The sequence below is a fragment of the Budorcas taxicolor genome, chromosome X (genome assembly GCF_023091745.1).
Source record: "Budorcas taxicolor isolate Tak-1 chromosome X, Takin1.1, whole genome shotgun sequence".
In the NCBI taxonomy this organism is placed as follows: domain Eukaryota; kingdom Metazoa; phylum Chordata; class Mammalia; order Artiodactyla; family Bovidae; genus Budorcas; species Budorcas taxicolor.
In genome coordinates this window covers 99,186,227-99,200,482 of record NC_068935.1, presented here as the reverse complement: position 1 = coordinate 99,200,482, position 14,256 = coordinate 99,186,227, and the positions used below count along the sequence as shown (strand labels likewise).

Below are 14,256 nucleotides of genomic sequence, written 5' to 3'. Positions count from 1 at the left end.
AGGGGAGCCTGGTGGGCTGCCGTCTATGGGGTCGCACAGAGTTGGACACGACTGAAGTGACTTAGCAGCTTAGCAGCAAAGGTATCTGATACCAGACCTATTGCCCCCACTCCTCACAATAAATATTAGTGTTTAGAACCCTTAATATTAAATACACAGTTTTTCTGGAGGTGGAATAGATAGTTTACAAGTCAAAATAAAGTTGCTTAAAGGCATAGGGCATATTGTTTTGCTCTATTATATGGTATTATATTTTGAAGTTTTATATAAAAGATTGACTTTTATTTTGGAATTATCTAAGATTCCAGGTAGCCTCCTTTAAGATTAAATAAAAGCAATGAATAGTTGATAAAAAAGCTTTGCAAAGCATTTATTAGCCTGTACTTGAGATTAGCGTTAAATCATGTAGAGAGAGATGATTTATGATTCATGTTCCTGTGAGAGAGCGTGTGTGTATGTTGGGGGAACACAACTCATAAAATGATGCCTAAAATACTGTATATCTGATACTATAATTTTCAAAATTCAAATTAGACATACTTTGTCAAGATTTTAATTTCATTTATAAGTACATAGTAACATTCATGTGATCAAATTAAATGATATAAAAATGTATTCAGTGAAAAGTGTTCCTCCTTCATCCTTGTATTAAGTTCTACTGGTCATTAAGACTTTTTATGATAAAATGTGAATTTGGGGTAAAAACACATAAAGTGACAGAGAGCCCAGAAACAGATCAAGATGTTTGATGTGGACATTTGATTTAGAACAATGTGGCTCTGTAGAGCTGTGGTAAGGATGGTCTTTTCTATGTATGATATAGGGGCTATCAAATATTTGTATAGAAAAAGATGAAAACATTATATAAAAAATAAAGTACAGATGGATCGCAAACCTAAATATGAAAGAAATAAAAAGTTTCAAAAAAGAAGACTTCATTTTATGGAATAGACTAGAAACAAGATTAATCTCCCTTAAAAACAAAACTATCTACCTGGTCTTATCCTCTCTCCCTTAGGAAATTCCAGAAACAGTGAAATCAATTATTAACATTGAGAATTTTATTAAGCCATAAAATATTATGTGAATAAGAATTAATTCAACTCATCTTCCTTTTCTCTTTTTATATTATACACTTTCACTTACATAAAAAACCCAAGAACCCCTTCCCAGTCTTTTTTTTTTTTTTAAGCTATCCATTGACATCATTTTTATAAAACTGGCATTTCCTTTAAAACAGAATTGCGTAAAACAGAAATTTACTGTGTTACCATGCAAAAATTCATGTAATTGTTAAAAAGTAAAGATGTTTTTTGTCTATGTTCTTTCAGGGCAATTAAAGCATTTCAAGAGGTGCTTTATGTTGATCCCAGCTTTTGTCGAGCGAAGGAAATTCATTTACGTCTTGGGCTTATGTTCAAAGTGAACACAGACTATGAGTCTAGTTTAAAGGTAGGTTGTTGGATTTTATCAAAGATACAGTGTTTCATTTTTTGTGGTTTAGAGGGGGGTTGTCAAATAGAACATTGAGAAATGTTGCAATTTGTATTGGTACTTCAAAAGAAAATTTGAAAATTTAGATGAAAGAACTTTTATCAGCTATGAACTGGAAGATGCATATGTTTGGATTTCGGAGTACAAAGTAGTTATGATGCTAAGACATAAGCAAGTAATTATATCAGTAAACTTTTTCTTTTAAAGTTTAAATTGTGGTCCATCATCAGGAAAGGGTGAAGGTTTTAACCTCGATTTGAACATCTGAATCACTCCACTGTTGGTAATGGGTCAGAACCAGCTGCTCAGTGATTCTGTATCTGTGACCCCATCTTTTGACCATTTAACTTGTATGGGTCTCACTAGGTGTCACTAGGCCAACAGAGCATGTCTCATATCTTAAATTATTTTTAAAAAAGTGTGTTCTTTGGTAGTCATTTCAGCTGCTAGTTTGTGAGTATAAACGTTGGGCAAAATAGCACGTCGTTGCTTAAATATTTTACTTTCTGTAGATTTTAACATTTCTCAAGTTTTTCATTGAGTTTCCGGTGCTATTTATGCCATAACTTTAGGTATTACTGGGCTTTCCATGAAAATAGTGCTTCCCTGCTTGACAAAAGTACTGACTTTTGAAAGGATTAGAAGTTCTAGGAAAAGCTTAATTTTTTGTGAGTTTATGGCTATGATGGTTGTTGCCATGTTCTATATATCTCCATTGTATGCTGTCTTCATTCTGAAGGGTCAGGAGGGAGATAAAGAAAGATAATGCTTTACAGTAGGTTGTAATTTGAATTCACTAATAAGGAACTACTGAAATTTTAAAAAATTACTTAGGAATGCCTAATTGCTCTAGAGTTGTAAAGTAGACACTTTAACAAATACCGTTTCTGTCTTTCATGAGTTTATACAGAATAGTGCTGTTGGTATGAAAGAGAGGTATACACCCCCAAACACTAAAATAAGTAGATTGTGAAAGTATTCAGATCACACATTTGTCAAAGGTGAGTACAGTTTGAGGAATAGGCCCTAGGGCAAATGTAAGTAACGTGGAGAAGTTAATCAGTTTTCTTCAAGCTTAGAGCAGTCTGTCTCAAACTGTATTTTGGCATATGAGTGGACTTGAAATGGAAAACAAGTTCAGATATTCCACCTTGCATATTTTGACCTCCTGTTGGACAGTCGCAGTGTATACTAGCAAACCAGATTATTAAAATGACTTATAATACAAAATAAACTTGAGTGTTTTACAGAACTGTCACAGTATGCATATTGTGTGTTGCAGAAGTGTTTTTGGTAGCAGTTTGATAAATGTTGCTTAGGAAATATATTTGAGTGGAAAAAAGTAATTAGATATGTCCCAAATTATGGTATGTGGCTGTCTCTGAATATCAGTGCAGTGGTAACTTAAACAATTTTATGGATGCAAAGCTCTCTTTCCATGAAGGTGGCAATGTTTAAAATCCCCTTTAATCAGGGGAAACTGTTGGGCAGTGTTCCATGACTAATTCAAAGTGTTCTTGCTTACTCATGTTCAACAGAAACCTTCCTGTATACAACTTTTCATTTGTTCAGGTGGGCTAACAAACTTTCAAGTCAGCGATTTTTGCAAGATTGCCTTAATAAGTGCAGTCTTCTTGTTTGGGGCCTTTCTTCCATTTATTTAAAATACGTGATACCATTCTGATGTTTCTTTTTTATGAACATAGAAATGAATTTCAGGAGTCCCTGCGATTTTTCTTCAATGAAATGAGGTTTCATTTAATTTTTATCTCATCTTGGCATTGGCTTTTTAAGGCTTCTCTCTCCGGTATTCCTTGTCTATTTGCAGGAGAATTTTAGGCAACATTTGTAGTTGAAGATGTATTTCAGTATATTACTGTAAGTGCTTAACATTTAGTGTAAATGGAGGTAGGAATCAGCAGGAATGATATGGCCCATTCCCCGTACGTAGCCTCCAAGTTTCCTTCAGTGGACTGTCTAGTACTTTACCTTCATATGGATGGATATGGAGCCTCTGGTGACTTTTTCTACTCCATGAAGTTGTTTCCTAGCACAGTGTGTTCGTATAGATGCTTTGGGCTGCAACCTCAGAAAACTCCCAACAGAAGCTGGTTAAAGTGACAACCAAAAAAATAGCTCAGTAATGTAAAGTCCAGCCTTGAGGATTGGTTGATAGAGCTGATCCAGTGTTTGATTAAAGGTTTATTTTCTTCTTTGTTTTATGTTGGCTCCAGGTTGGTTTCCAGGTGTGATCAAAGTGAAATGATTTCTTTTTCATATTTCATAAAGAAAAGCATTATATCGTAACAGTATAGGTGCTTAGTATAGTGCTGGCATATAGTAAGTACTCGTAAATACCTGATTTATTGTGTTGTAGAGGACAAAGATCCTTACTTCTTGTTGATCATTTCAAGAACACTTTGCATCTCATTGGCCAGAATTAGACCACATGGCCATTCTCAGTGATTCCTTATCAAAGATTTGGTTATTCTGTTCTGTTCTTTGGATCAGTTATGTCCTGTTTTTGAGCAGAGCTCAATTTCCTAAGTATGCTTTTCCTATCGAATAGAAGAGTGAGGGGTGGGTAAAAAGAGTGTTTTGATATGGGGGTAGTGCATACAATCTGTCCATTACAGATCCAGTCTTTTCTGCCTCATTTTCTTTCCCTCTCAGGGATAGAGATACAACATTTACAGTATGTTTTAGATGGTAAAATATTTAAATAAAATGCAGTTTATTTTCATAATAGATTCCTGCTTTTCACCCACACATGAAATGCATTCCAGGGCCTCCTGTTTTATTTCTATCTCTGGTAATAACTTTTCTCCCAAAATGTACTTCTGAAACAGATTCATTCTGTTTTGGTACCATGTAAATAGCTCTCAGAGCAAGCAAATTTGGTTTTAAAATTTGACCCTGCCACTAAACTAATTGTGTGACTTTGGGCAAGATGCCTAACTTTTCTGATGCTCTTTCTGTCTGTGTGTGTGTGCTTAGTTGCTCAGTTGTGTCCAACTTTTGCAACCCCGCAGACTATAGCCTGCCAGGCTCTCCTGTCCGTGGGATTCTCCAGGCAAGAATACTAGAGTGGGTTGCCATTTCGTTCTCCAGGGGATCTTCCCGACCCAGGAATCGAACCTGGGTCTCCTGCGTTGCAGGCAGATTCTTTACCGACTGAACTACTAGGGAAGCCCCTGTCTGTCTGTAAAACTGGAATAACTACCTACTCCACAAGATTGTTATAAAGATTAAACAATATATATATCAAAGTCTCTGACAAATAAGTTTTTTCAGCCCTTCTATTTTAGTTCTCAGTTTTACCATATCTAAAACTCTGATTTGGGGCCAGTATTAGATATTGTTTGTATGAAATCCATTTTCTTGTCCTAAATTTTAATACTTGTATTTTTGTCATACTGCCCACCCTCAGAAATATGAAGTTAATGCCCAACTTACTTTTCAACTAGTGGTGTGATTTTTCCTTTAAATTAGTCAGTAAAGATTTCACATGTTTAGTTGAGTGATGGAGGTACCTATTCTTAGTTTATTAACTAGTTTAGTATTATCTGAACCAGAGTCCGTTTCAGGGTGACATTTCTATGTGATACTGTATGGCTTTTCTGCTTCATATAATACACCCTCAGGTGGGATTAGTTGCCTATTTACCTCCATATAATTAATTCAGAATTTTATTTCATTACTTTTTAATGATATTAATGATAATTGCTTACATTTGTTATGTATTTGAGGCAGTGTGGTGTTGTTGCTTCAGAAAAGCATGCCAGTTTTGACAAGTAGTTTTATATGATGCTTCTAATTTTTACATCTTGGCAGACTATTAAAATTATTTCCTTCATATGAAGCTAATAAATGCAAAATAGGATGTAGTATCACCCATATTCTTTGGTCAGTTAATGCATCTATTTTAATTTAACAAAGATCATATAAAAATTCTCCCTGATATTTAGATATTTAATTTCCCCTGAAATAATGGCAGCATTCAATTTTTTTTTTAAAGGTAGATAAAGAAGGTGGCTTTTTTTTTATGGAAACTTGTGGATAGTTGACTGGGATACCAGTCTAAGTCCCCTTATAATTTGATATTTGAAGATGATAAGTGCTGATTGAAGGGAATAATATAAAGGGATTAAGAAGTTGAGAATTACAGGAGGTGATTCAAAGGAAATGGGTTGAACTCAAATGAGACTTGTGTGTTAGCTTGGCATTATACCAGGTGCTTAGTGTTTCTTGAATGGATAGCTTAATGAAATGAAAGAGGTGATAAAATGACAAAATGCCTCTCATAAGATTGGCTGGAAACATTGGGGAGAAAAGATGAGACTGATTGTATTTGTCATCTTCTTCTACACAAACTGACAGTGCAGTTTTCTCTAGATGCCCCCTGTTCGCCAGTTCATTCTGCTCTCTCCCTTCTATTATTATACCTCACATGAAACTTCTGAGTCAAATGGCATTTTACTTATTTTTTTAAAAAAACACTGTTCTCCAGAAACTGCTTCATTTCCAGGTATCTGATTTGATATCATACTTTAGACTAAGGAATTTTATTGTTAGATTTTCTTATTCTAAGAAATTAAGGCAGAAAGAATAAGTCAAGGCATCATGATGTGTATTTCCTTTTAGAAACTACTTTTGGAATCTGTGAAATACCTCCTGTCTTTTACTATTTTACTCATATAAATCATTTCCTTCATTTAATTGAGATACTATGAACTATGTATTATAAAAATATTTGCTTGGAATTTGAATACCAGCTATTAAATTAATTTTAATCAGGCCTTAAGTTTCTAAGATATATCTGTAGTATTTTTTGTTGAAGCTTTAACTGCATATTTTTATTCATTTAGTTGTCTAAAAATAATAAAAGTTGCTGTTATTTCTCTATACCCACTCCTGGCCTGCTTCCTTCAGTTGCTCAATAACTTAACTCTTCTAATTGGTGCTTTGAAAATTTTAGGCTTTTAAAATTGTTAAACTTTTCTATTGAGATAGAATTGACATACAACTTTGAGTAAGTTTAATTTGTACAGTGTGTTGATTTGGTACATTTATATCATCACCATATATATCACCATCACTATATATCATCACCACCAATTTGATACATTATCATCGTCACTATGGCATTTCCTAATAACATCTCTGTCATGCCAGATAATTATCTTTTTTTTTATGTGAGAATAATTAAGATCTAGTCTCTTAGCAGCTTCAAAGTTTATAGTACAGTATCATTGATACAGTAATCTCTATACTGTAATCTAGTTATCTGCTAGTTTCACATTTGCACTTTTCACCCACCCCAGTTCCCACTTTGGCAGTGGAATTTGGTTTCTCCTGAATATAATGTCACTGTCTTGGCAGAGAATGGTCACTGCTCTGTGTCTTCTGTCCATTTTTCCTCATTTGTGGACAGGAATCTTTTCCTTGCTCTTTCTTTTTTCTACTGTTCATCAACTTATACTTTACCTTTTAATCTTTTCTGTGTATTATCTGGGGCTTTCCAGCTGGCGCTAGTGATAAAGAACCCACCTGCCAGTGCAGGAGACATAAGAGACAACGGGTTCTATCCCTGGGTCAGGAAGACCCCCTGGGGAAGGAAATGGCAACCCACTCCAGTATTCTTGCCTAGAGAATCCCATGGATAGAGGAGCCTCCATGGGGTTGCATCGAGTCAGACATGACTGAAAGTGACTTAGCACTTTAGCACTGCTTGTGTATTATCTTTCTGGTATGAGGTGATCTGGTCACTGGTTTATTTATCCACTAATGCTCTCTCCACTTCAATCTGCCTGCCCAGTTTTATTTTTCCTTTTGATATTTATTTATGCCGAGTTCTATTACATACCTGTAAGTGCAAAGTAGTATAAATAGTAGAAGAATTTCAGTTCCTGAAATACATTTTTGAAAAGGACATGACTGCTCATGGATGTTCAGTAACCATCCTTTCTTGATACTGAGTGGTTGGGATAAGCCCAGGTTTCCTGTGTCAGATTTCTCTCAAATATATTTTAACTACAAGAAGTAATTTCTAATCAAAAAACACTTTCTGGTGTTTATGGATGACTACTTAAATTTGTGTTATAAATATTCAGTCTTCAAATGCAGCTTTATGAAACATTCAGTGTATTCAGTGTCACAATTTTTTTAAGCTTATGTTTCTAAACATTTTACAATGCAAATTGTAACATTATCCTTTATAAAATATATATTATGTTAACTTCGTTATTTGTGTGCATGTTAGTCTTATTTTGATTTGAACACAGATTGTATACTAGATTTAAAGAATTTGAAAATTCAGTCAATACATATTCTGATTGTTTCTGTACATAGATTTGACATACACTAAAACCAGTATTTTAAAGCTTCTAATCAGTTGCGTCCCTGTACTTTTATAAAATGTGATAAAAAGGAGAAATTTGAGAACTAGGTTGGACACAGTTACAAGAAGAAAGGTGAGCAAGATCTGTAGAAAAAATTGGTTCTCAGGATGGATGCATGGATGGATGGATAAAAAGTAACACATCCTAGAGATCTTAAGGAGTCTTAATAAAGGAGTTAATTTATTGATAAATTCAGTGTGGGTAGAGAGTCCCCATTTGTTGACTTGACTTGCTTTTCTGTTAATAAAGCAGGGGATAAAGAAAGCAACAGGTTTGGGGATTGGGAAATGAAAAGCCTCCAAATGGAAATGGGTCATTTGGGGGAGTATATTGAGTTGGAAGTACCTGAGGGATATCAGATGTTGGTATAGACAGAAGTCTGGAGCCAAAAAGAAGGGCTGGAAATTAGATTTTGAACATCTTCAGTATAAAATGTCTTTTGCCTTACTGTTGGTGTGTTTTTTTGTTTTTTTGTTTTTTTTGTTTTGTTTTTGGTGAAAGACAGTTTTGGAAGAGACCATATTGGTAAACTTGTAAGAAGGAGCCTCTTTTTTGAGTGAAGATTGCTACGATTTATTAGCTGTTGAAAGAAGGAACCTGTTTTTTGAGTGAAGATTGATAGGATTCATTAGCTATTAGTCATTGGTGCAGTAGAGTTCCTCCTTGAAACTGTTGTAATAGTCTTGAATTACAAAGAGAATGAAAGAACTGAGTTTGGGAACTTTGAGGGAATCTCAGTCAGATCAACTTGGCCAAGCATCATGGCTCACAAATGCTACCGAAACTTCAGTTTTAGTTTGGTATCTTATTTTCAGAGACCAAATCCCTAAAGTAATTGCCATCACATTCTAAGGCATTTTCCCTAGTTTAGAAATGAAATTTGTTGTTTTTTTTAATTCATACTTTCAGAATTCTGGCAATCTGTAAAAAAAGAAAAAATAATTCGCCTTTGACCTGCAAGAGTACCTGATAAACCTTCCATTCTCCCACTTAAATGGTTCATAAAACCCTGTTACATAAACGCTATGTAAACAGATATTGTTTCCTCAGCTTGAAGGATCTCTTTTCTTCCCTCATCTATATCTTTTAGACTCTGCTATGGAATTGTCTTTTAAACTTTTATTAGAACATTAATTTCAGTGAGCCTTTTATTCAGTTGCGTAGATGCTGACTCAGTGCTAAAGAATCTAACAATGCAGGAGCTGCAGAAGATGGCGGGTTTGATCCCTGTGTTCGGAAGATCCCCTGGAGGAGGAAATGGCAACCCACCCCAATGTTTTAACTGGTATAATCCCATGGACAGAGGAGCCTAGCGGCCTACAGTCCATGAAGTCCCAAAGAATTGGATGTAGCTGAGAACATACGCACGCATAGCCATAACAGAGTGCTTGGCGTAGAGTAAAAACAGGTTGCAAACAAGCAGCATTTGCTTTAATAGACAGCAGTATTGACTGCACGTACCTTGTCTATATAGACTGAAGTGAAAGAGGAGAGTGAAAACGTTGGCTTAAAGCTCAACATTCAGAAAACGAAGATCATGGCATCCGGTGCCATCACTTCATGGCAAATAGATGGGGAAACAGTGGAAACAGTGTCAGACTTTATTTTGGGGGGCTCCAAAATCACTGCAGATGGTGATTGCAGCCATGAAATTAAAAGACGCTTACTCCTTGGAAGAAAAGTTATGACCAACCTAGATAGCATATTCAAAAGCAGAGACATTGCCAACAGACGTCCATCTAGTCAAGGCTATGGTTTTTCCTGTGGTCATGTATGGATGTGAGAGTTGGACTGTGAAGAAGGCTGAGCGCCGAAGAATTGATGCTTTTGAACTGTGGTGTTAGAGAAGACTCTTGAGAGTCCCTTGGACTGCAAGGAGACCCAACCAGTCCATTCTGAAGGAGATCAACCCTGGGATTTCTTTGGAAGGAATGATGCTAAAGCTGAAGCTCCGGTACTTTGGCCACCTCATGCGAAGAGTTGACTCATTGGAAAAGACTCTGATGCTGGGAGGGATTGGGGGCAGGAGGAGAAGGGGACGACAGAGGCTGAGATGGCTAGATGGCATCACTGACTTGATGGACGTGAATCTGAGTGAACTCCGGGAGTTGGTGATGGACAGGGAGGCCTGGTGTGCTGCGATTCATGGGGTCGCAAAGAATCGGACACGACTGAACTGAACTGAACTGAAGGCTTTTGGGGGTAAACACACAATTTGCAAGTTTTAAATATTGGCATTTAACCCTGACTGCATTGGAATAAGTTGTAGAGGGTTTTATCTGGTTCATAGGGTATTGTCCTCAACCCACTGATTCAGAACATCTGAGATTGAATCTGGAATCCACACGTTGCTCCAAATTAATAATTTATACACACAACCATAACTTGTCAATAATGAAAAGTTTTCTCACTGCTTATCTTCAGGTTTGGGAACATAGTTGAAGGGTTCTACAACTGAAAAGATGGTAAGATAATCACAGATTATACAACTAGAAGTAAAACATTTTAAAAGGGAAATAAAGTCTTGAAATTGGTGTTTTATGTGTTAATTACATCAACTTTAATTTCTATCTAGAGAGGAAAATCTAGTTCCTTAGTCTATAGAAAGCAAAGTACTGAAAAGTTACTTTGAAATTTTGAATAAGTTAAAACCTTTTAAAGAAAAAGTTACTTTGGTGATACCGATGTCAACAGAAATTGTAATGAATTGAACCTTGTGTTAAGTTGGACCAGAAAGGCTCTATTAAAAGGAAATCACTGTAACATTAGGAAAAAATCTTCTTGCTTTGAAATTAGTTTTCTATAGAATGCTTTCTGCCTTGAGGTTTGCAATAGTCTTTGAACTGCAGAAGCCTTTATTGGGTGGTAACTATTTCACACAGCAGCAGTCAGTTTCAGTACTGCAATATTTCAGTATGAGGTATATTTCCTAGCTCTTTCTGTTGGTTGCAAGGATGGGTGCTAGGTATTTTACCATGGTATCTTCAGGTTGGGGGTTGATTATCATAGTTGATAGTTATTTGCTGACTTATGTGTTAAAAATACATCTATTTTGCATCCAGTTTAGACACTAGAAATGAAACCATGAAGTCATACCATCCCCACCCTAGTCTCTTATCTCCCTTTAGTTTACTCAGAGGTGTATCAGTGATTTTTGTTATGTGGGTTTGTGGTTTGGACATGTTTGACATTTCATGATGTTTTGGGTTTGAAATGGTGCATCAGTGACTTCATTGCTGATTTTAAGATCAATGAATAATTATGTAGTCCAGAACTACTTCTGCCAGATTTCATTACAGGACCTTCAGTATTGATAGATGAAATGTAGATTCGGTGATTTGAATTACGCATCTCTCTGCTCTTTGTGAGATTTCAGTGGAGTAGTGAAAGTAAAATATTGCCATCTTAAATGGGGTTTTCTTGGTCGGTCAGTTTGCAACCTTTGACTCAGGAAAGTTCTGTCTTTTGTTGTTGTTTTGTTGCTGGCTGACTTCTTTTGTAACCCCATGGGCTGTAGCCCCCCAGGCTCCTCTGTCTATGGGATTTTCCAGGCAAGAATATTGGAGTGGGTTGCCATTTCCTTCTTTCCCAATCCAGGGATCGAACCTACATCTCCTGCATTGGCAGGCAGATTGTTTACCACTGAGCCACCAGAGAAGCCCCTGTCTTATCTAAGTATTAATGTTGGCAGGATAGATTAGACTTTGAAATGTAGTACAATCTGAATGTGTGGCTGCTGTGCCTCTTTTTATCTAGAGGAAAACAACTGGTTATAAAATATGCTTTGCTATCATAGTACTCACTTTTTAAAATAGTCTGTTTTCTATTGCTATGGTAGCACACTAAAAGGATGTTTGAGGACATGCAATCTGCTTTGTAGGCCAGGGGAGAATAAAAGCAGTTCTCAAAGTGTTCAGATGTTGGATTTTTTTTTCTCATTCTGTAAATGATGGCAAATATTTTTTCACTTTCGATTGTCATTGTGTCCCTAGTATCTTCATTGTCCTAAAGACATTATAGGTTCTTGAAGAAGTCATTGAATGGATTAAATATTTAATATTTAAGGGTCATAGTCATTTCATTAGTAGCTTGCTCATTCAGAATATTACAACCTCTAAATATTGAGTACTGCAAATGTAGGCTACAGTAATTATGCATGCATATAACAGACATTTGTGAATAACTACTAGTTCATACGAAATTATGCCTTCTAATCTTTGTTTCATTGTAGTACTTTGTAACTGACATTTGTTTATTTTTGTTAACTGAGGGTTGACCAAGTGCAGTTTTGTTGATTCTGTGTTGAAATACAGTACTGAAAGCTTGCTGATGACTGTCTCCCTTGATATAGAAAGTTTTAAGTTTCTTTCAGGCTTACATCTAGAAGTTGTCATTATATGTATCAGTTTTCAGTTTTTCCAGCAGTTGAAAAAAGACACCTCTTTAGGCATTTGGCTTGTGGATAGAAATGGTGATTTTTAGAAAATTGTTTTGTACTTTTGGCTTTTGATTACTTTTAATGGTAAAAATTCGTGGAGGCTTGGAAATTTTGAATATGTATTTCTGGAAATATCTTTTAGAAGAATTCAGAGACTTAACCTTTTTTATTTGTTATTGTTTATTTGTTTCTGAGTGTACTGGGTCTTCACTGTTGCACGGGCTTTTCTCGAGCTGCGGTGAGCTGGGGCTACCCTCTCGTTGCAGTGTGAGGGCTTCTCTTGTTGCAGAGCACAGGCTGTGGGGCTCACAGGTTTCAGCAGTTGCTGCACATGGACCCTCAGTAGTTCTCTAGGGGATCTTCCTAACTCAGGGATCAAACCTGTGTTTCCTGCATTGCAGGTGGATTCTTTACCTGCTGAGCTATCAAGGAAGCCCCGCCTTAAATTTTTTTTTTTTATTTCAAATATTCCATACTAACTATAGTACTGGTTTGCCTTTTCCTAATTAAATTTATATAGCCAGTTCAGTGTTGATAAACTTGATGCCAGATCGCACCCTGTTGGTTTTTTTGACTATATTGCACAGCATGTGGGATCTGAGTTCTCAGACTACAGATCAGACCTGAGCCCCCTATGTTGGAAGCATAGTCTTAACCACTGGAGCACCAGAGAAGTCCCCGGCACCCAATGTTCTTGATGATGATTTGTATTCTTAAAGATTAGCGTTATGCCTTGAGTTTGACGTGTATTTTGTTTTTGTTTCTTTTTTTTTTTTTTGGTCAGGGGGACAGGCTTAAGCAATATTATTACAAGTGGATGCTGTAAATTATTAGTGGTTTAATATTGCCTGCACATATAATAGGGTATATATCCTAAAAGGATAATTGCATTTCTTTTCTATCGGTTGCAAGGATGTCTGCTAGATATTTTCTAATGCGGCTTCAGGTTTAGGGGTTGGTGATCATTATGATAGTTGATATCTTAATATCTTAGTAGGTACATCTGTTTTGCATCTGGTTTAGATAACTAGAAATGAAACTATGAGGTCATGCCATCCCCACCCTAGTCCCTCATCTCCCTTTAGGTTTAGAAAACCAATGGTTTTATGTTGGATGGTTTTGTATGGCTATTTGGTACATTCTTTGTGATACTTCAAATACTTTTAACAGTCTCTAAATACAATACCTACTGAAAAATCAGTAAGGGCAAATAGTTTTACCCTTTATGATAATTTTCTCATAGTCATTTTAAAAAATGTATATATCATTTTGAGATAAGCAGTGGTATTTAATCCATTAACACCATTGAACTTTTACTTTCAGTTTTTTAAATAATTATGTGTTCTATTTGAAGTGTTCAGTAACTAACAGTTCCTATTTACTAGAAGACTTAAAAACCTGATTCTTTTTTCCATATAAACAGATTTACGTAGGATAACTTGATATCAAGTTAATTCTCACGCCAAATCTCTATTCTCAACTGTTCAAAGAAAATAATGCAGCAGTCTGTTTGTTCTCAGCAGTAAATGTTCAAAGTAATGCTGGTTGGTTGTATAATATGTTATATTTGCATAGCATAGTTTCATAATTATATTAAATCTTATATACCTGAAAATTATCTTACATGACTGATTTTTACTGCATTAATTTTCTCTCTTGCAGCATTTTCAGTTAGCTTTGGTTGACTGTAATCCCTGCACTTTGTCCAATGCTGAAAGTAAGTATTATTAAGTACCATAGTTTTCTGCACGTATTCAGATCATTTCATGGCAGATATAATAATAGTCATGAATCCTGTGTAATTTTTCCCCTGGAATTGCTGAATCTAACTATATTTGTTGCCATAACTATTTGTACAAATGGAACATGTGAGACCAGTTATTTATTGTGAACATTGTGTGTCTAAAATAGATATGCTAGTGA

The 14,256-nt window shown here is 35.7% G+C and overlaps 1 protein-coding gene across 6 annotated transcripts in view; it reads left to right on the top strand.

The window, feature by feature from the left end:
• Positions 1-14,256, top strand: part of KDM6A (lysine demethylase 6A) — a 176,585-nt gene that overhangs the window by 88,678 nt on the left and 73,651 nt on the right. For all 6 annotated transcript variants that reach the window (XM_052663511.1, XM_052663509.1, XM_052663514.1 and 3 more), the window contains exons 6-7: positions 1,332-1,452; positions 13,996-14,050. In XM_052663511.1, coding sequence (XP_052519471.1) covers positions 1,332-1,452; positions 13,996-14,050 — 176 coding nt within the window. The remainder of the gene's footprint in view (positions 1-1,331; positions 1,453-13,995; positions 14,051-14,256) is intronic.